Source organism: Ceratotherium simum, chromosome 27 (assembly GCF_057802395.1).
Source record: "Ceratotherium simum simum isolate JZ-2026a chromosome 27, ASM5780239v1, whole genome shotgun sequence".
Classification (NCBI taxonomy): Eukaryota; Metazoa; Chordata; class Mammalia; order Perissodactyla; family Rhinocerotidae; genus Ceratotherium; species Ceratotherium simum.
Genome location: NC_141926.1, coordinates 4,044,698 through 4,066,788, shown reverse-complemented (window position 1 = coordinate 4,066,788; position 22,091 = coordinate 4,044,698). Strand labels below are relative to the sequence as shown.

Here is a 22,091-nt window from a genome sequence, read left to right as displayed (position 1 = left end):
TGTTCTTTGACAATATTCTTTGTTTTAATGGTGTCAGATGTCCTGTTTGTATCTGTTGAGATGCATTGAGGAAGTTTCCCTTTTTTCCCCATTTTCTAATGGTTTTTATCATAAATAATTGTTGAGTTTTGTCACATGTTCTTTCTGCATTTACTGAGATGATCATATGATTTTTATCCTTTATTCTGTTAAGATAGTGAATGATGTTGACTGATTTTCAAATGTTAAAATAACTTTGCTTTCCTGGCATAATCCCACTTGTATTCCCAGGGAGTATTTCTAGAAAAATACTTAGGAATAAATTTAACAAAGGGTATCCAGGACCTGTACCCTGATGTAAGGTGTAGTCTCTTTTTATATATCGCTAGATATATATCGCTAGATTTGATTTCCTAACAATATGTTAAGGATTTTTCTATCTATGTTCAAGTGAGATATTGGTTTGTAACTTCTTTCTTGTAATGTCTTTGTCATGTTTTGATATTGGGGTTATGGTGGCCTTATAAAACATGCTGGGAAGTTTGCTTTCTTCTCTATTTTCTGAAAGATTTTATGTAATTTTAGTATTATTTCTTTCTATGTCCATTTACATGTAATGTATTTATTGGTATGGTTGAGGTTAGGTCTACCATGTTGCTATTTGGTTTTTTTTGATCTTGGGTTTAATTTCCTATTCCTCCTCTTCTGCCTTCTCTTAGGTTAATTGGATAAATTTTTGTATTCCGTTTCATTCCTTCTGTTGGCTGTTTAGCTATACTTTTTAGCATTATTTTTAGGTGGTGGTTCTAGGTATTACTCATGCAACCTTAACTTTTTTTTTTTTAATTATAGACTTTATGTTTTACAGCAGTTTTAGGTTCACAGCAAAATGGAGTGAAAAGTACAGAGAGTTCCCACATATTCCCCTCCCCACATACTCCCTCAGCCTCTCCCACAGCCAACACTGACACATCATTATCAACCAAAGTCCGCAGTTTACATTGGGGTTCACTCTTGGTGTTGTACATTCTGCGGGTTTTGATGGATGTATAATGACATGTATCCACCACTACAGTATCATACAGAGTAGTTTCTCTGCCCTAAAAATTCTCTGTGCTTCGTCTATTTCTTCTCCCTCCCCCTTAACCCCTGGCCACCACTGATCTTCTTACTGTCTCCATAGCTTTGCCTTTTCCAGAATGTCCATCATTGGAATCATACAGTATGCAGCCTTTTCAGATTGGCGTCTTTCGCTTAGTAATGTGCATTTAAGGATCCTTCATTCCTTTTCATGGATTCACAGCTCATTTCTTTTTAGCGCTGAATAATATTCCATCATATGGATGTACCACAGTTTATTTATCTGTTCGCCTACTGAGGGACATCTTGGTTGCTTCAAAGTTTTGGCAATTATGAACAAAGTTGCTATAAACATCTATGTGAAGGTTTTGTGTGGAAGTTAATTTAAGTTTTCAACTCATTTCGGTAAATACCCAGGAGCACGATTGCTGGATGATATGGTAAGAGTACATTTAATTTTGTAAGAAACTTACAAGCTGTCTTCCGAAGTGGTTGCACCATTTTGCATTCCCATCAGCAATGAATGAGAGTTCCTGATGCTCCACATCCTTGCCAGCATTTAGTGGTGTCAGTGTTTTGGATTTTTGCTGTTCTAATGGGGCATAATGGTGTCTTGTTGTTTGCATTTCCCTAGTGATGTTGAGCTTCTTTTCATATGTTTGTCATCTGTATATCTTTTTTCTTGAAGTATCTTTTCAAATCCTTTGCCCATTTTTAAATCATCCTTAACTTTTTAGTCTATCTAGAATTAATATTGTACCACTTCACATAAAACATAAGGACTTTGCAGCAGTATAATTCCTCCCTCACAACCTTTGAGCTATTGCTGCCGTACATTTCACACCTGTGCTATGGACTGAATGTTTGTGTCCCCCCAAAATTCGTATGTTGAAATCCTAACTCCCAATGTGATGGTATTTGGAGGTGGGGCCTTTGGGTAGTGAGTAGGTCATGAGGGCAGAACCCTCGTGAATGGGATTAGTGCCCTTATAAAAGAGACCCTAAAGAGTTCCCTCACCCTTTCCGCCATGTGAGGACAGTGAAAAGGCAGCCATCTGTGAACCAGGAAGTGGGGCCTCACCGGACACTGAATCTGCTAGCACCTCAATCTTGGACTTCCAGCCTCCAGAACTGTGAGCAATAAATTTCTGTTGTTTATAAGCCCCCCAGTCTATGGTATTCTGTTAGAGCAGACCAAACAGACAATCTACCTGCATTATAAACTCCATAACACAGTATTATAATTTTTGCTTTAAACAGCCAGTTGCCTTTTGAAGAAATTATGAAAAGAAACTTAAAGATAATTTTTTATAGTTACCTACCTATTTTCTATTTCTGGTGCTTTTGTTTCTTCCTATCGATCCCAACTTCCAGCTGGTGTTATATCTCTTCAACCTGAAAATTTCTTTTTTCTTTTAACATATCTTGCAGTGCAGAACTACTAGTGACTAATTCTCTCAGCTTTTGCTTATCTGGACATGTCTTTATTTTTGCCTTCATTTTGAAAGATGGTTTTACAAGAGTTTAGAATTCTGCATTCACAGTTCTGTTTTGTTCTTGTTAAAGATGTCAATTCATTTTATTTTTTCTGGCCTCGATTGTTTCTGACAAGAAGTCAGCTTTTCCTTTATCATTGTTCCCCTGCATGAAATGTATCTTTTTCTCTGACAGATTTCAGGTGTTTTTTCTTCATCCTTGGGTATCAGCAGTTCAAGTAACCCTGGCTTTCCTTTTGTTTATCCTGCTTGGTGTTCATTGAGCTTCCATGGTCAATAAATTACCAAATTTGTAAAATTTTCAGCTGTTATTTCTTTAAATGTATTTTATGCATCATTCTAACTCACCTTCCCTTCTGAGATTCTACTTATATGTACGTTAGAAAGTTTACTTTGTTCCTCAAGTGACTGGCTCTTTTTTTAACCTTTTTTCTTCAGATTGGATAGTTTCTATTGATCTGTCCTCAATTTCCCTGACTCTTCTGCTGACTCTAAACTTCTATAAGCCCATCGATGAATTTTTTATTTTATATCTGTTTTTAAATTCCACAATTTTCATTTGATTCTTATTCATAGATTTCTCTCTTGAGATTCCCCATCTGTTCACTGTTTACTAACATCTTTTTCTTTAGGTCTTTTGACATAGTTATAATTGCTATATTAAAGGCTTAGTTTGCTATTTTCAACATCTGAGTCATCTAGGGTTTCTGTTGGGTGATTTTCTCTAGACTTTCCATCACATTTCCCTGTTTCTTTGCATGTCTGTTTTTTTAGTGTAGACTTACATTGCGAATAATACGTTGTAGAGACTCTGAATTCTGTTAGCTTCCTCCGAAGAATGTTGATTTTTGTTCTGGTCAGCAGTTAAATTACTGGCTGATCACCTTGACCTTGTGGAGGCTTGGTTGTGTGCTTTGTTCAGGTAAATGTCTAGATGTGGCCTTTCTAGGGTTTCAGGAGGAAACCTGAGGCATTTTTCAAGGCCCTCTAACTTGACTGGACTCAAACTCCAAACTTGATCTCCCCAGCAGTTGGCAACAGCTGAAATCTCTGCTGAGTGCTTTCATCCTCTAGGCCCCCAGGCATGTGTAATTTAGAGATCAACCCAGGAATAAGGGAGTTTATACAGAATTGGTCCCACCCCCCCCACCCCCACCCCACCCCGCCAGTTTCCTCCTTTGGGAATTCCTTTTTCATTTCCACCCTCTCCGACAACCGCAAACTTTGCCCTCTGACCCCTCAACCCAATAAATTTTCTGCTTAGGTTCTAGCCACCCCACACTGTAAGACCACTCCATAGCAGAGAATAGAAATCTTCCTTTCTTTTAAAGCAGCACAGGACTTCATGTTGTGGATGTTCCATAGTTTATGGAATATCTTTCATTATTACAAATGATTAGTTGGCTGTTTTTTAATTTCTCTTGCTACAGCTTTTACAGCTGTGTGCAACATATTAAAGTCCACAGATGGAGTAAAACCTTTGGTTTGCAAAGAAACCTCAGTCTTTAATAGATTTTTGCAAAAGTCCTGTCGTTTGTACCATAATTGGTTTATTGGATCAGAGTTTATCTTGACAGAATTCTTCCTGAAACTAGTCTTATGGGGCCACTTGACACACTGTCAAGCCCAGACATGGTGAACCAGAGTTGACCCCCTTTGGCTTCACCATAGTGAAACTTTCCCACAAGGTGTCCGGTCACAGTGACATATGCAGGTTTTATGGTGGACAAAGTCCCACGGCAAGTACAGTCAGCTGCCAGTTGCCAAATTCAAATTCCTCTGAGGGCATCCTCACAAGAATATCATGCCCACGTCCTTCTCCCTCAAAAGCACACCACGCCTCATCAACCATGGCGGGGGTGTTTCTGAGGGAGGGAGAACGTGTGCAGAATCTCTTCCCCGCCATGGATAAGGGCAACACTGCCCTATTTTGCAGCCCTAGCTGGGAACATGACTAGGGAGGGCAAGATGAGTTTGGCCATGTCATGACTCAGCCTTCCCTGTCTATCATGCAGCCACTTCAGGTTATTAGGAGGATTAGATGATCAACATATGCAAACCACTTAGGACAGTGCCTGGAACAGAGCTCCATAAAGATTGTGATGGTTGTTGCCATCTGTAAAACTATAAAGGAAATTGCATTGCTGGCTGTCTCCGAGATTGTTCACCTTAGAGGTACATTTCTTGCAAACTAAACCTAAGGAAGAGGGAGGCATAAGGAAGAATTGTATCCAGACATCTGAGATCAAATTAAACCATGCAGAACATGAAATCCCCCTCTCCAAAACTGAAAGGGGAAAAAACCAATCCAGCTCCTGCCCCCGAGGTGCGGTGAGTCTGCGGTGATCCCGCACGTAGCTCAGCCAAGACAGTTGCAAAACTCTCCAAAATTTCCCATGTGGTCATCCGGGTCTTCGGTCCACTTTGCTTTCTTTATTACATCTGAATGGCTAACAGGAGGCAGAAGCAACTAGTCAAAGTCACAACACAAGTCATCAGGGACGTCCCTTTGGCTGCTGGTCAACTTGTGTGATTTCCTGGTGGGACAGATCCTGCGAAGGGCCCCTGTGCCTTTAAGAAGCGGGGCGAGGTCACTGTTAATCATATAACTTTATTGTGCTCCTGGGTTATAAAGGAAGCGTCCTCATTCTGCATGTCTGTTTTATGACATCCATAAACAGTGAATTGCCGATGACCGTGCCCTGGGTTAGAACGTCCTCGACCGGCTAGAGGGGCCGGGAGAGTGAAAGTGGAGCAGAGGTGAGTTCACCCCTCTTGCTTCCCCGGAGAGGAGCTGTGACACCCCGAGAAGGAGGGTCGGGGGGCAGGTGAGGAGCCCCCCTCCCCGCCTTTCCCAGGCAGAGCCCTGGACAAGAGTGGAAATAAATGCACCCCCAATCTTCGGGGCCTCGGGGGTGTCTATCTCTTTGGGGCCAAGTAATGTGGGTTATTTTCCTGAATGCAAAATAAGATACCCCTTTCTGGAGGGCTAGCTTCAGAGAGTTTTTGTTTGCTTGAGGAGAGTATCTGTTAAGTATGTATTTCTTGGAGGATGCTCAGTATCTCCGTGGCTTCAGGGTGAGACTGATAAGACAAAACACAGCCCATTGCATCACGTTAGCAGCGTGGAAACACAACAGTGGTATTCTGCAACAATTGCTGATGTATCAAGAGAGATCAGGACCGATGCTGAACGCCAAGGCAACTCGCGCATGCCCATGGGGTACTATTCATCGCACCACTAGAGGGTCAAATGCCCGAGCTGGTGTCCCTGTGCCACCTTCCCTCAATGCACAGGTCTGGGGGCCAGTGTATTCCTGGGGCTGTGTTTGCGTTCATTTGCCAGGGTGGGAAAGGTACAGGCCAAAACAGCTCAGGTGTGCGGAGGACAGAAGAATGGCTGTCGCTGTTATTGTTCTGTTCGGCACAAGATGAAAAGGGTGTGCCGCTCAGCTGGCTGGCCGACTGAATTAGTGCCTGTGTTAAACTAATCTTTGAAGTAGGAATTATAGGTTGGGCTGACTTATTGATCACTTAAACCAGATTTTCGTGTCCTTCTGTGCTGGGGAGACTCAGGATTTGTTTGAAACAAGTAAACAATTCCTGGAAGGGCTGGGAGGGGCGGAGGCGGGTTCCTTGAAGAGTCTGCAACACCCCAAGGCAGAGTCGGGTGACAGCCCCTGGGCATCCGAGACGTGCAGGACTCCGAGGGTCCTGCACTGGTCACTTGAGAGAGCAGCTGGGTAAACACTGTGGTACGCGGGATGCCCATCTTCCACCCCATGGGCTCAATCCTGCCCCTGAACCCCAACAGGCAGCTCCACAGTCATCCCCAGGGGTTCGGTTGTTTCAGTCCCATAGACCAGGTCCTGGGGCCACTTTAGTGGAGAGCCATGGCCTGAGGCTGGGCTGATTTGGCAGCATCCTAAAAACTGGACCCAGCCTCTGCCAGGCTCTGGGATTGCCCTGGAACTAAACTAAACTCTTCTCTACTGTGTGAGAGACTCTGCCAGCCCCAGCATTCACCTGTTGGTGCCTGTCACCTGAGAGGGCAGCCAGACAAGCACCCCAGATGATCTAACTTAGGCCAGTCCAGGTGTAGGCAGGTAAAAAGCAGCCCAGACTTGAAGAAGCTGACAGTGAGCCTACCAAAACCTCTGTTGTTATGACTGACCATTTGGGTGTTATGACCACCCAAATGGGTGGCCCAATCTTTGCGTTTATTCAAGCCATCGGTGCCTAGGAGTAAATCATAGTGAGCTTGGAGCAGCGCCCTTGAAATCCACTACAGTGCCCCAGATTCGGGGACACTCCTAGATGATATGTCAGCTGTTCTCATGGAACAGTGGAACATGTGAGCTGCCCGTGAATATCGGCTGGCTCTCCCTTGCTCCCCTCCATGTGGATCAGCAGTGGTTCACACTGACTTCCATGCCCGCAAAGCCTCATTTCCACTCTCCCCATTTTCCAACATCTTTGAGGTCCAAAGGGAGCCCAAGACCCAGTCACGTCCACCTGAATTGCCAGCATCCCTAGCTGTTGCCAGTTACTTTTAAAGCTATTAAGAAATTCTTAAAGCAAAATTACGAGAATATGCTTTAATTTTTAAAATTCAGTGTATGCCATGCAGCGTTTGGGAGAAAGAGATGGATTTCCTATGTAATATCTGATTTTTCTGATAGGAGTAGGTTTGCCAGGAAGGTTGGGGATGACTAACATTTTTGATTGAAAACTGCTTATTGCCCCCCAAATCCAGGGGTTTAGGGCTATCTGAGGCTTCCAGAGGCACTGAGGGAGAGCAGAGCACATTCGGGACATTGTAGGCAGGGTGCTGCCACTCCTCAGTGGAAGTGCCCACTCCCTCCCCCCGAGCTCAGCCTGTTACCCCAGGGACCGGGAACTCACCGGGAAGGCACTGAAAGCAAGAAAGGTGTCAGAGAGAACCTCGGCTATCGGGGACCCTTAGTGATGTAAGAATAACAAAAACAGTAGCTAACACAGGCAGGGCGTACTGTGGGCCAGGCCCCGTCCTGAGTAGTTGACACACATTAAATCATAATTCATTTTTAAAATCTGGGAGGGAAGTCCACTGGGAGGAAGCAGTGGCCACTGCAGGAACCCCAGTGAGCTGGTGGGGAGGGGGGCACTCCCTTCCCAGCAGGGCTCCGTGGATGGATGCGTGGGTGTGGCCAGCCTTTGTGCACGCAGACATCTTTGCTCCTTTCCCTTGCAAAAGAATGCAGCTCGTGCATGGGCCAAGAGGGGTCTCAGGGAGCACAGCGCTCAGTTACATGGGTGGCATCAGTGTGAACACATGACCTGAACAATGGCACCCCGGGGCTGTTCTCGCCCGGAGCTCAGCTTTGCAGCTGTGCCCTTTCTGAGAACAACGGATATGCTGACATGGGTGACACATGGGCTGAGATGTAGCTATTACATGGACCAGAATACAAATGTCTGCCCCTCAGACTGAGCTGGGAGGACAGTAGATTCAGATTGATTAATTTTTTAAATATTTTTTATGAAATTAACATATGTTCATTATAGAAATGTGCTAGATATAGAGAAGTAAAAATAAGAAAAAAAGTATATATATAATCTTACAACCAAAAAATAACTACTGTTATTATTTTGGAGTACATCCTCCCAGTGTTTTCAAAAATAGGACCACACTGTATTACTGTTTTACAATCTGGTTTTTTTTACTTTAACAACAGACGTGGACATTTTCCAAGGTACTATTTCCGGTAGCAGACTATGTTTCCAGAGTGCAGATATGCCATCATTCATTCAGTGTCCATTTGATGGACACATGGGCTGTTACAGTTTTCACTATGTTAAATAGCACTGTGGTGAACATCTCTTGTGTGCTACATGATTGTTTCCTAGAAATGGAGACACTAGATCAGAGCATGTGAATATTTTTAGCTTTTGAACCTCATTGCCAAATTGGACTGTTGAGACTTTTTGTTTGCTTGGGCGGGTTTGTTTTGGTTTTGATTTGTTTTGGTTTTAGTGCAGGGTTGGGCGTAGAGCCAGCGTAGAAGATTACATGAAGTCAGGAGTAAGCCTTGGGGAGGTTCTCAGTGTTTTGGGGCATGAACTCATGGCCACCTGGAGCCAAGAAGAGATTGCTCCCTTCCCAGGAGCATAGAATTCTGGAAAGAACAGTGCTGGGAGCATCTACACCTTCCGATGAGGTATCCGGCACTGGGCTGGTCAGGAAACAGGAAACCAGGCACGTTATATTCGGCCTGGGACCTGAGCCTTGTAAAACCAGCCACCCAGCCCAGTTTTACGTGCCAAGCAGCAGAGGGACTGACTGGCTCCCGCTGCCCACTTCCTTTCTCCGGACCTGCCGCGAGAACACTGTGTTTTGCATTTGAAATACGCCTTGAACTCTCTGTGTCATAGTAATTGCCGCCATAAAATGGACCCAGGCTGTAAGTGAAAACTTCCCATATTCAGAGACCTGGTCCTGCCTGCTTTTTATAGCTGGTATTAACACAGGAGGACCACAGCCCTGGCCACTCTGCCGAGAGACCACTGAGAGACGGGTTGGTGGGCCTGGTGCCGCCCGGGAGGGACAGAGCATTTGAAGGTGGACAGGAAAACTCGAGGCCCTGGGGAGCCAACAGTGGGCCAGAACTTCCCTCCAGGTGCCCCGGGCACCACGGCATTGGTGCCACGTGCCACGACATGTGGATTCCGGCCTATGACGATCCACGGACCTTTCTCTTTTCTAATCTGTCTTTCTGTTTTGGTCTGTAGAGAAAGAAGAATTAATCCAGAGTGTGCTGACCCAGGTTGCAGAGCAGTTCTCAAGGTACAGAGTCTTCTAGAGGTATCTCCAGAGATGCATGCCTTTTCTTTTCACGGCCATGGAGGGCCCCTGGCTCTGAGGCTGTCTTGGTCGACAGGCTCTGAGACATCACTTCCCCGGAATGGAATCCTTCTGTGACTTCTGTAACTAAGCCAGCTTGGATGGGCTCCAGGAAACACTCGCTTTGTACCAAAGACCATGTCAAGTGGGTACTTTTAGAAGGAGAGCTCATGTTGCTGAGAATTTTCTCAACCAGCTCTTCTGGGACTCAGAGTTCAACCTACAAGAATTGACACCATTTTTAAAATAAGCTTTAAAATAAGCTTTCTCACAGAGATCCTATGTAGACGTAGGGCTTCCTTCTCATTCTGAATTATCCTGCCCGTTCTGAAGGAAATTCTTTCCGTTTCTCTGTTATTTCACTGTGGCGTCTCGGTGCCCCAGGGTGATTAAAATGGAGAAAGGGCAGGTGGGTGGTATTCTTGAAGCCCAAGAGTTGTTGAGCCAAGTGGGTTGGAGCCTGGAGAGCCCTCGCCAGGTCCCCTGAAGGTCCCCTGAAAGGTAGTCTGTCCCCAGCGGGGAGGGTACAGGGGCCGGGCCATGCCAGCTGTGAACAGAGGATGCCAGGTCCTCCCTGGAGAGCACATGCTCCCTGCCCAGGTGTGGGAAGTAAATGTGCCCACCAGCGTGGCACCACTATGTGCTCCATCTTGGACATACACCTTCTAGATAATTTGAAGCTATGTCTCCCCCCAACACACACACACTATGAGTTCCTGAAAAGCAACCCCTCTCGTCTCTGTACCCGCCCCTCACCAGCCCACCTGGAGGCCTCACCCATGGCAGGGATTCGACAGGTGTTTGCTGAACCTGCTTTAACTTTGAGAATTTTACCAGCTACGTTTTTTCTTTTTTTTCTTTCCTAGGGCATTCAAAATCAACGAACTGAAGGCTGAGGTTGCCAATCACTTGGCAGTGCTAGAGAAACGAGTGGAATGTGAGCGGGGGTTGTTTTCTTTTCGCTTCTACGTCTTTTAACCTCTTTTTAAATTAATCTCTTGAACCGGTGGTGAGGTGAAGGGAAGGGACGGGAGGCAGAAGGTATGTGTGAATGTCTTTTCTTTGTGAAATACCTAAAAATTACCTTTGATGTTAGCAAAGGCTGGAGCAGTGACTCTTCTAAGCGTTTTATTTCTATGGTAAAAGTCACTAGGTGACATGTGACACATTACAGGTACATGGTATTGCACTGTGTTGCATGTTTCAGTGGCACAGCACACAGTAAAGCATTCTTTCAGTGCAGAAGGTGCAGAAGGAGAGCACGAAGCCCCCCAGACTTAGCCCTCTCGGGGGAGGGACTTCTGCTGAGTATCCTTGTGTGTGTCTCTTTTTACATAAATGGGAACACAGTGACCCATGCTCTATGGGTTCACAGTGTTCTTGGAATATGTCTGCTTACTCATGGCCTCTTGGTCCCAATTACCACAAGGGAAAGCAGAAAAACTACTAGGAAGCAAAGGAGAGTCAATTCAACTCTTAATTCAGTGACCAGCTAAAATTCTGGGATGAAGACAGCTTCAAGTCACTTACCTTTGTGTCCTCATCCATAAAATAAGGAGCAACGCTTGAATTCCATGTCTCACAGTTCCCCATTCAACTCACAACAAGGAAGGCTCTTTGTCAATGTCAAGGCCAAGGTTAAAGATCCATGGACGCAAATATTTATTAACTTCAAGGATGAGTAAACAAAATCCAAACAGGAGGCCCTCAAGGTTGTGGCCTCACCATTGTCTGGTTGATTCACATTCGTAAGACTCCCTTGAATCTTGCTTTTCGTATCTTGTATGAATTGCTTAGAATTGTTCAAGAAAAAAAATTCATGCAAAACCGATTCACCTAAGTAACTCAAAACGTGATTTACAGAGGACAAAAGCGCATTGACATTTTTGAAATCCATTTGGTCATTCAATCTTCGAAACAGCTTTATTTTCCTGATTGACAATTAGGGAGTCACAAAGATGAAGTGAGCTGCTCAGGCTCATTCAGCAAATTGGAAAAGTAAATGAAACTGGGACCAGCACCGGGGTCCCGGCTGGGCTGCTCTCGCTGTCACCTTCCTCCACGCCTGGCTGTAGAGGCTGGGCCCCGACGAGGAGGCCTGAGAATGGAGTCACAAAGCCGGCCTCGCAGCTGCAGCCACAGAAACTGGTTGGTTGTGGCTGCACTGAACAGAAAAGGGGTTTTTCCTAAAGGATTTTGGGTAGCTTCCCAGATCCCCGGGAGGGCTCAGGAACAGGGTTTGGTGACTGTACAGCAGGAGTGATGCTTCAAATCCCACACACAGCTAACACCGTGAGGATGCTGGTCTGCTGTACCCGATCCCCAGGCGTCCGGTACCCACCCCCCCCAGCACCCCACGCTCTGTGCTCCCCCCTGCGCCTGCAGGGGTCAGGCTGCTTCTCCATGTCCTGGCTACAAACTCACAGTCGGCACAGAGCTGGACCGTATGCCCACACCCCAGCTGCCAGGGAGGCCAGAGAAAGTGAGTGTGTTATTTTCCCATGGCTGTTAGAACAAAGGCCCACACACTGGGGGCTTGAAATGACAGAAATGTATTCTCCCACAGTTCTGGAGGCCAGAAGTCTGACTTCAAGGTGTCTGCAGGGTCAGGTGCTTCTGGAGGCTCTGGGGGAAAATCTGTTCCAGGCCCCCTCTAGCTTTTGGTGGCTGCCGGCCGTCCCTGGCTTGCGGCCGCATCATTCCAAGCTGCCTCCGTCTTCACACGGCCTCTCCCTGTGGCTCAGGTCTCCCTCTGCCTGCCTCCTATGAGGACATCTGTCTTTCGGGCCCACCCTAAATCCAGGAGGATCTCATCTCAAGATCCTTAACCATTATATTTGCCAAGAACGTTTTTCTAAATAAGGTCCCACTCACAGGATGCAGGGGTCAGGATGTGAGCATATCTTTTTGGGGGGCACAGTTCAGCCCACTGTAGTGAGTGTTTGGTATTTCCATCTTCCACAGCGGGAGGCGAGCTCAGCTTCCCACCAACCCCATAGAGTAGGGAATTCTCCAGACACAGGAAGGGGTTCAGCCGAAAAACACGAGAAACGTTCACTGCCGGGTCACCACGTACGTTTACGGGGGCGAAAAGTGGCCCAGTCACCACCTGGACTGCAGATGCCTGCAGCAGCAGGTGCCTCCTGCCTTGCGCCCACCTCCTCCAGTTCCATCGGCCTCTTCCCCTTCTCTGCTCAAATGATCAAAATGGTAGATCAAAATGGTTGTGCTCATTTCTAGTACCGGAGACCTAGGCACTGCAGGAATGGAATCAAGGGAGTAGGGAGAGAGTAGGGAACCGTCTAGGAGCTCAGGCTGAGGGAGCGACTTGGCAGTGGTCGGGTGGGAACTGTGGGCAGTGGGTTCCCCTCACGACCCCACTTTGCTGCCTCTCCCCACATCAGCCCCCAGCATCCCCACCTCCTCCTGGCTGGCCACCTTCCACCATGAGCATGGCCATGTAGGTGCACACACCCCAGGAGGTGGCTGTAATTCAGATGGGCTTACATCCTCCTTGAACTCCACCTAGCTTTGGGCATGTCCTCTCCTAGCGCTCCTGGCTGACCACTTCCCAGTCTCTGACAGCCTCTGCTTTAGCACGGAGGTAGTGGGGCGGGGGGAGGGTGGGGTTTGCCTCACCTGTGCTGAGCCCCAGGGGGAATGGGTTCCAGAGAGCCTGCCCAGAGACAGCAATGCCTTAACCCAAAGCTGTGAGTCACTGGGACGTGGCAGGTGCCTGGAAGGGGAAAGTCTCCTTTGGAGGAGAGGGGTCCTGCAGCTGGACCTCTCACACAGGTCACTTGGGGAGCTGGTCATCCCAGCTGCTCAGAAAGTCAGTCCTGATGCTGCACAGCTGTCAGAAGCAAGCTGCCCTGGGCCGCTGGACCGGGAAGGCTGCCAGGAACACAGTTACCAGACTTCTCCACTGGGCCCAGGCCCAGATGTCTATCACACACACACACACACACACACACACGTGCTCGCACACACATAAACAGACACAGCCACATGCACTCACACACATACACCCCCACATGCACACACGTGTAAACACACAGAGACGCATGCACACCGTGCTCACACGCACACACACTTTATCTGGTATAACAGAGCTGTTATTAGCATTTTCTGCTTCTCGAGTTCAAGGAAGCATCCAGCTAGAACTGGCCATCATTAAGCCACATTACATTGGTTTGGTTTGTTTTAAATGGGATTTCTTGCTTATTTTTTGACCTTTTCAAACAGATAATGCTTATGACTCAAATATAAATTTCTCCATTTCTCTTAAATCACTTTAAAAAATTTTCTTCCTTTTTATATAAAATATTTCCCTCCTCCGAGGCGTCTGGAGTCTCCCTTAGGTTAGAGATTATTTCATAAACCCAACACACCTGGGTCCTCACCTCCTTCCTGGTCAGAGATGAAACATCACGGGGAGCCTCACTCCTTCCTTCCTTGTTTGCTGGACACTGGCCGCTGTGCCAGCACCCTGTGGCTGGGCACGGGGCAGCCCTGCCCCCGTCTGGCCTTTGTCCCCATGCCACAGCGAGAGCCGGCCCCATGGGGCGAAGTTTAACGCCACAGGGGCTTGCGAACAATACAGAAGACTCCACGCTGAAACCAAAGCTTAGTTTTTCTCTTTGTCACTCAGGCAGTGTGTTTTATGCGAATTCATTAGCGAAGTCCCTGGAGGAAGTGTAAACCCCTCTATTCATACACATCTTTAAACAACTTTCATTAGCTCTGCAGCGAAGGAGGGGCTTGCAGGCCCAGGGCCTCCTGTCGAGAAAGCCCAAAGCGTAGAACAGAACTGCCTCCCCAACCTGTTCTCCTCCTGCCCACGGGACCCCGTCCAGAAGCCTGTGTCTCTTTTGGAAAATCATTCTCAATGGTTCTCCTTCGGGGTGGCCTGTGACTTGGAGAAGCCCACAAAACGACTTCTGAAGTCCGAGAGAGCACAGCCCGATTTCCAGATGATGCTAACTCTGCGAGTCAGCCTGTCCGGGGGCCCGTGCCTGGTTGGGGGAATAAGCAGGGGCCCTCCAGTGCTGGGTGGGGCTGGGGGAGCCTCTGCTGTAGTTTGGGGTTCTTGTCTGTGCCCCCCTATGTTAAAGTTCGAGGTGGACAAGTGGGGCCACGATGTGTGAAACTAACGTCCAGTCTCGACTCTGGAGTCCTCACCAGGGTCTGTGCAGGCGTCCTTGGGGGCGAGGCCCCAGCTCCTGGGACGGGGCAAGGTGGGGCTGGAATGGGTCAACGAGGGGAACTATGGAATCTTCCAGAAGGCAGCCAGGTGCCAGGAAAGGAAGGCGAGCCAGGATCCCCGGTCTGCTGGTGCCCAAATCTGCCATGCGCTCTCTCACCATCTCCAGGCGTCGCCTTCTGTTCTGGCTCTTTAATCCCGTGACATGTTTTTCTGTTCCCTTGATTAATGCACAGCTTTTGCCATCTTTTTACTCACTATCAATTTCTTTGGCAACCAGGCTCTTCACAAACGTAATTGCCATAAATTCTGAATCTCTGGGATTCAAATTAGTGATATTGTACTGTGTCGCCCAAACGGCTTAATTTGAACATCACCCCAATAAATGGCCAGGGAATCTGATCCACATCAACTCTAATACTGATACAGTCAAGCATTACACACCCACTGGAAACCCTGAGCTGTGAGGTGGCTGCTAGCACAGGAGTGTCCTTGACTTACTGGTCAGGAAAGAGAAAACAGAACAAATAGCATGATCCCAATTTTTGTCTTCTTAAAATTAAGAATAGACAGATAGATATTTAGAATGCATGGGGGATTGGGAGAGAAATGCCTGGAAGGATACACACCAATATATATAATATTAAATGAGCTGTTTTCTGGGCCAATAGGATCACAGACAAATTTTAAAATATTCTTCTTTGAGATTCTATTTCCTCCATTTTCTACAACGATCATATATTATTTTGCATTCATAAAAATGATGTTTAAAACATCATAAATGTAACCATGGACCTTGCATGGCAGGGCACAGCTGCCCTGTGTGCACTCTGCTCTCCCTGCTTCCTCTCTTCCCCGTATCTATTCACTTTTTGGATCAAAGTCTATACCACATGCCGGGTCTCTTCTCCAGATCTATTCACTTTCTGGAATTTTCTGCCCTTCACGTGTCAACGAGACTGAGCTCCTTCTTGCCACTGATGTCGAATCTACCATTTGCTGACGTCAGTGTCCTAGCGGCAAACCGCAGACACAGCTCCCCTGGGGTTCCCTCCTCCACGGGGTAAGCATCCTGCAGTGAGGTGCAAGGCCTGGGAGTGCCCTGGGAGGCCGAGGCGCGCTCCTGGTCCTAATGCAAACTAAAGGGGCTGTGCTCATGTGCGTTTTCTCAGAAGAGGACCCGCGGCTCTCATCTACTTCCTAATGAGGTCTGCGATACAAGAAAGCGCTGAGAACACCCCACTCCAAAAAGAAGGTGTGGACTCTTAGGAAGCACCCACTGTCAAGCTCCCTGAGTTTCCCCACGTCCCGGCTTCCAACCACTTGCATTTAAGGCCCCACAGTTTGGTCCCCCTGTCGTGGCAGAGGAGGAGCGGAGAAGGCTGTTGAGCTGCCTACACAGCCACCCTTGCGTGGCACAGAGGCAAGTCACCTGGGCCAGATCCGAATGTCAGATCTCCAGATTCCCGTCACTTTGCGCAGGAAGAAGAAATGTTTTCACATAGCCTTGCCCCTACTCGACCCCTGACCCTGAAAGTGTTTAGAAGACCTGCCGAGGGGAGTTCTGGTTCCAGCCAGGCTGCCCAGGGCGCTGCGCTCGGAGAGTCTCCCCGCACGCCCTCCAGAGCTGCAGCAGCTCCTGCGGGCGTGGGAGTGTTAGAACCAGCAAGTCACCGAGTTTCTTCGCTTTTCTTTCGGAAATCACCCTCGTTTTATTTTTAGCATATACAGAGCCACGCTTGATGATAAGGGAAATAGAGTGACACCGTGGGTAGTATCTTTCTGCATAAAATTTGAGATGTGATTACCAAGTAACAAAGCTAATCTTTTTCATGTCTTATGAACCGACTCTCATCTGAAAGCCTTTCCGAAGCTGCTTGCCCCATGGCAGCATTTCTGGGCTCGCCGCGCAGCCTGCCAGAGGGAGCATCCTCAAGTTGAACACTCACTTGGGGGCAGAAGCTCCAGTTCATCGTTTGGTGAAAACTGGAGTCCTGACATTTGAGGCACGCCCCTGCCGCGGCCTCTGGGAATGGGATCAAGCCTGGGTTCTGCTCATCCTTAACTTGCCCTGTTTATTTCTTATCCATTCTAAATCAACACTTTCTCCTGGTTAATTGCTCCAGTGAGGACCTTGAAATGAAAAGCTTTTATCTTAAGGAAATTTTCATCCTTGCTGGGAAAGCTGTGGTTTTGCCCATGGAGCCCTTTTAATGCATTTTAATACACTGAGGCCACAAATCTCCCCTTTTCTTTTGTTTTGGGGATCAAAGACTTCTTCGTCCCGTGTCCTCAGCTGGTGCTTAGGAGCACAGAGAGAGAAAGCGGGAAGTGGGCGCAAGAAGAGCCGAGATTCCGGGAGCTGGGCGGAGGAGGGGCTTCCGTCCTGTAGACGCTGCACAGATGCACGCGAGGGTTCACGCTTAGCCGTGGAACAGGCCTGTGATGCTAGTCAGTTGTGGCTGAGCTGAATGAGGGGGAGACCTGAATATCAGCAGCCTGGGCAGGAGTAGGGACCACTGCACTGAGCCAGCTCTCCTCCCAGGGACACGGGGAGACGGGGAGGTAGCCCCCTGTTACCAGCCTTGCAGGATCCTCCGTGTGTATCCGTGGTAACCCCCTTGTTTCTCCTTATTGCCAGTGGAAGGACTAAAAGTGGTGGAGATTGAGAAATGCAAGAGTGACATTAAAAAGATGAGGGAGGAGCTGGCAGCCAGAAGCAACAGGTAAGGTCTGCGCTGGGTGAGCCCAAGGGCAGCCGGCTGGGGGAGAGTTCCGCGGGGGCATCCGGGGGTGGGGGCTTTGTTCTCCCTAAAGCAAGGCTGGAGCCAGCGCAGTCTGGAGACAGCCCTTCTTCACTTGGGATTTGCTTGTGAATGACACAGCTTTCTTATCATGAAAGAGGGTTTATGGCAGATGGAGGCTGGGAGGATGACTCCGTATAAAAGGGGGTGATCCTCCCACCGATCAAAGTGCAGGATTAACTTACCCAGCTTGAAAGACGTTGACATCAATTTTTAAAGCAAGGGAACAATAAAAGGAAAAAGGCGTTTGGCTTGCAGGGGACGAGCGTCCTGGTGCCCCAGATGCCCCATGCCCGTTGGACATTCCCACAGTGCAAGCAGCGGTCAGGGGAGCAATGCTGCGAGGCCTCCAGCCGTTCTGGCCACAGAAATCACTTGTCCTGTGGAACAAGGGTGCCCTGGGGAGCCAGCGCGCGGTGGCCCAGGGTGCCGAAATTCGTGAAAAAAATGTCCCAGGCTTCATTACATCCCCTCGAAAATGGTTTTCTTTGTGTAACAGGACCCTCTACCAAAACCGTGGTCACAGCAGATGTTCAGGTTGAGGGCGGAGATGCACAATGGCAGCAAAGAGGATGACAGACAGCACACGCATTGAGCGCTTACTGTGTGCGGGGCTGTGCCGAGTCCTCTGCTTACAAGGACCAGCTTACGCCTGTCTGCTCTCCTGTGGTCTCTTCATGCCCCTAGTTACCCGTCCAGGAGACCCCATGGTTATAATGTGGCCCATCTTCCCCCTCTACGAGCGCACACTGCTGAGTACTGCTGAGGGGAGGGCTGGCCTCAGCGGGATTTAATGAGGACTGATGAGCCTAAGGACAGCCCTGTGCAAATGAGTCACATTGTCTTATAGAGGGTCACCTGCCATAATGAAGAGCATTCCCTGATTTTAAGAAATTGAGGGCAGCCTGCTTAGTGAGGGAGTGTGGCTTCGCGGAAGGGTCTTCAGGGGCCAGGAGGTGGAGGGAAAGCTGATGGTCACAGCTCTGTCCCATCAGAGTCCCGGCAGGCCTGGCCGGCCTCAGAGTGGGCTTGGAGAATAGCCTGATGGGCTCAGAGTCACGTTGGCATGTGTCTCACAGAGACCATGCCACACTGATGTCACACTTACTTGGCAGCCAATTTGGATGTTAGGATGCCTCATCCCATTTGATTTGGGGGACGTCGGGGCAAAAGAGTTTGTGACCCCAGAAAATTGTGAGCAAATAATTCATCTTTGCCATCCCCGTAGTGGGAGGCTCTTTAGGGGGCAAGGGATGAGTCCCTCATGTGACCTAGTAAGAGCCCTGGCGTTACACGGGGCAGCCACGCAGGTGGACCCCCGGGGCTGGGATCTGGCTTGGCAGCTGGAAGGATGCTCAGACCCACAGTGCCCCTGGTCATACATGGCTCAGCTCAGCCCTCTGGCTGCCCCTCGTGCCCCAGCTGCCACATGCTGGACCTCCATCCTTCGGCCAGTCCTAACACCCAAGTGAGAAAAGCCAACTAGCCAGGCCCCTTGCCGACCGGCCTCGGACTGCCTGCCGTGGCTGAGTGCCACATCTGCTGTGGTGAGAGGGGGGTGGCCCCACATGGTGCCCATCAGGGCCATGTACCCCAGGAGTCGCCTGGCACAGCTGCCCTCTGCCCAGGGCCAAGTGGGGGCAGGATGCCTCAGAAGGGGATTGTGGGTCCAACACTGCTGGCATTACCAGCCTCATCCGGCAGCACTGGGGGAAGAGGATTAAGATCCTTCTGGTCTTCAGCCTAAAACTAAAGGCTCCCTGAGCACGGCCTCTCGGCTTCAGCCCCTCGTCTGTGCAACGGGCTGCCGAACCCCTCCCCGCAGAGGGTGTGTCTCTTGGGCTGAATTGGTGCCATCTCCAGTTCTTTCCAGTCTCTGTGGGCATCACCTGCCCACACCTGTGCTCGTCCACGGGGCCCACAGAGCGCTTGCAGGGGGCGGTTTTAGAATGCAGCCTCTCTGCCCTTCTCAAATGACCGCGTTCTGCCACCCACCCCCAGCAGCCAGGGTGAGTCCTGAGCCGCTGACCTCGCTGGCCCTGCGCCTGCTGTGTCCCAGCAGCCTCGGGCCCCTCCACTTTCCTCCCGTTCTGTAGCAGCAGCGCGGGGATGGGGGTGTGCCGCGCCTGGTGTGCTCCCTGCGTGCGCTGGCCCAGCGGCTCAGGTTGCAGGGAAAAAAGAGTTTTATCCAAGCTAGTTAGTTTCCTGTGGCTGCTGTAACAAAGCACCGCACGAGGGGGGACTTAAAACAAGAGCACTTTATTCTCTCACAGTTCTGGAGGCCAGAAGTCTGAGATCAAGGTGTCTGGAAGGCCACACTGCCTCTGGAGACGGGAGGGGAGAATCAGTTCCAGGCCTCTCTCCCAGGCTCCCGTGGTGGCCAGCAATTCTTGAGATTTCCATGGGGCGTAGAGGCCTCACTCCAGTCCCTGCCTCTGTCGTCACACGGTCTTCTCCCTGTGTGTCTCTTTGTGCAGATGTCCCCTTTTTAAAAGGACACCCATCATTGGGTTTAGGGCCCACTCTATTCCAGGCTGACCTCATCTTTACTAATTACATCTGTGACGACCCTATTTCCAAATTAGGTCACATCACAGGTACCGGGGGTTAGGACTTCAACATGTGACTTTGGGGGACCCAGTTCAACCCATAGCATGCCACATGGGGAAGATACACTAACTTCAGAGCCCATGGGAGGAGGCCCACCCAGGAGCCAGGAAGCAAGGTGTCATCTGCAGGCGCCCCTGGGGCAGGGTGGGCTGAGCGGAGGCACGGTGGGCGCTTGGGCCCATGCGAAGAGTGAGGCCTCTTCCTCGCTCCCCCAAGGAGTCCATTTTTAGAGCTCACGGCGCCATAATCCAAAGAGAAGATGCCCCAGCGCCCTCTCCGCCTGTAGAGGAGATATTCTCAGCAGACAGTTTTCACAGCATCCCACGTAGGTGAGAGACGGGCAAATGGGACTCTTCAATCAAAAACAGAACGGGATAAAAATCTCACACATGTAGAAAAGAGAAGCCCAGTGTCTGGGCTCAGGTCTAATCCACAGCAGCATGGCCCACCCCAGACCCTAGTCCAGGAACCCAGCAGGCTCCGTGCCCCACACAAACAGCGAACAGCGCTTCCCTTTTCTTTATGGGGAAACAAACTCCGATGGAGAACTGTGAGCCATTTGGCAACGCCTTCTGTCTCTGTTGACGGTAAGGTTCCATTTCAGTCGTGCAAGGGTGCCATGTAGCAATTTAGCATCCCCGGGACCAGGCTTGTTAAAATGGGACTTCGCCTGGACTGCCAGGGAGAAATTGCACCTCGGAGCAGCTCTTTCTGAAATGTCAACCCAGCTGAGTGGCAATCTTGCCTCCTCTGGGAGAGCAGAGAGGACAAAGGCACCAGGCCGGGTTGAGCGCAGCCCTGTGCCCACACAGATGACTAATGAGCCTGCAGTGCTGACCCACTTCACCCACACACAGCACACCCCAGCAGGGCCTCGGTGCCAGGGGTCTGCATGGACCAGAACTGCCTTTTCCTCTCGGGGAGCAGCGGGTAGCAGTCGGGGTGTGCGTAGGCTCACGAACACCCCCGGATCAGGCTGCTCCCCCACAATAGGAGAGAGGCCCAGTTGCCGGCTCATATGCAGGGCAGGGCCAGGCCTCACTGAGGACCGCGGAATGCTGGCCCCCAGCACCCGAGCAGCACAGAGTGGAGCTTGCTGGTTACCCGGGGCAAGGGAGGGCTGCAGGAGCATTGAGAGGCATCTCGTGGCTCTGGGGGTGTGTCATGTCCCCTTTCATCCCAAACAAATGGCCTTGACCACTGGACTGAGCCCCAGGGGAGGGAAGGCTGGGAGCCCAGGAAATGAAAGCAAAAATTTGCCCCAAATAGAATGAAAAGGCACCGTGCCAGTTGCTCTGTCGGCTGGAGGATGCTGGTTCCCGTGGCAACAGGGCACAGAGGGAGCAGGCAGGGGCCGCCTGATGAGGTGGGGAGGCCCTGACAGGAGTCACCAGGCACCCAGCAGATGCTCCCAACACTGGGATTTTCAAAGAAGCAGCTGGATTCCAGCAGTCAAACCATCTTGCTTGGTGAAGCTTCCACAACCCTCCTGGGAAATGCGCAGGACTTACCTGGATGGCACATGTGTGCATGTTTATACAAAAGAGGTTAAAGGCGGAAAAGAAAGCATGATGATGCTATCTGTTTTTGTAAGTGCACAGACCAAGCTTGTCACTGCTCAGAAATGTGTCAGTGGGATTTCTCATTAATGGGGTGACCGTGGAAATCGTTTGGTTGGTACCTTTCATTGATTCGCTTTGTTATTCTTTTGCTAAATCTGTGTTAAAATCCCCCTCTGCACATTAAGCTGTCATAAGCAACTCTGATGATTTTTGCAAGCAAAGAAAATAGTATTGAAGGCTCTGTTTTCAAAAAGGACGTAGATTTATTATTCTGAGTTTGCAAGTAGCGTAGCGTCCTTGTAAAACCTCCAGACTATACTGATGAGGGGGCGAGTCACGAATGAGGACAGCGGCCACAATTCCCCCAGTTGAAATCCAGATGCCGAGCTTCCCAGATGTTTTCTACGAGTAGACATCTAGTTTTGAAAAACAACTAAGAAATGCTGTGTTGTAATCTTTTTTCACTTAACAACG

At 49.3% G+C, this 22,091-nt stretch overlaps 1 protein-coding gene across 3 annotated transcripts in view; it reads left to right on the top strand.

The window, feature by feature from the left end:
- PDE9A (phosphodiesterase 9A) overlaps window positions 1–22,091 on the top strand; it is a 91,558-nt gene that overhangs the window by 48,727 nt on the left and 20,740 nt on the right. For all 3 annotated transcript variants that reach the window (XM_087418044.1, XM_014786871.2, XM_004429633.3), the window contains exons 5-7: window positions 9,327–9,381; window positions 10,305–10,375; window positions 17,283–17,367. In XM_087418044.1, coding sequence (XP_087274170.1) covers window positions 9,327–9,381; window positions 10,305–10,375; window positions 17,283–17,367 — 211 coding nt within the window. The remainder of the gene's footprint in view (window positions 1–9,326; window positions 9,382–10,304; window positions 10,376–17,282; window positions 17,368–22,091) is intronic.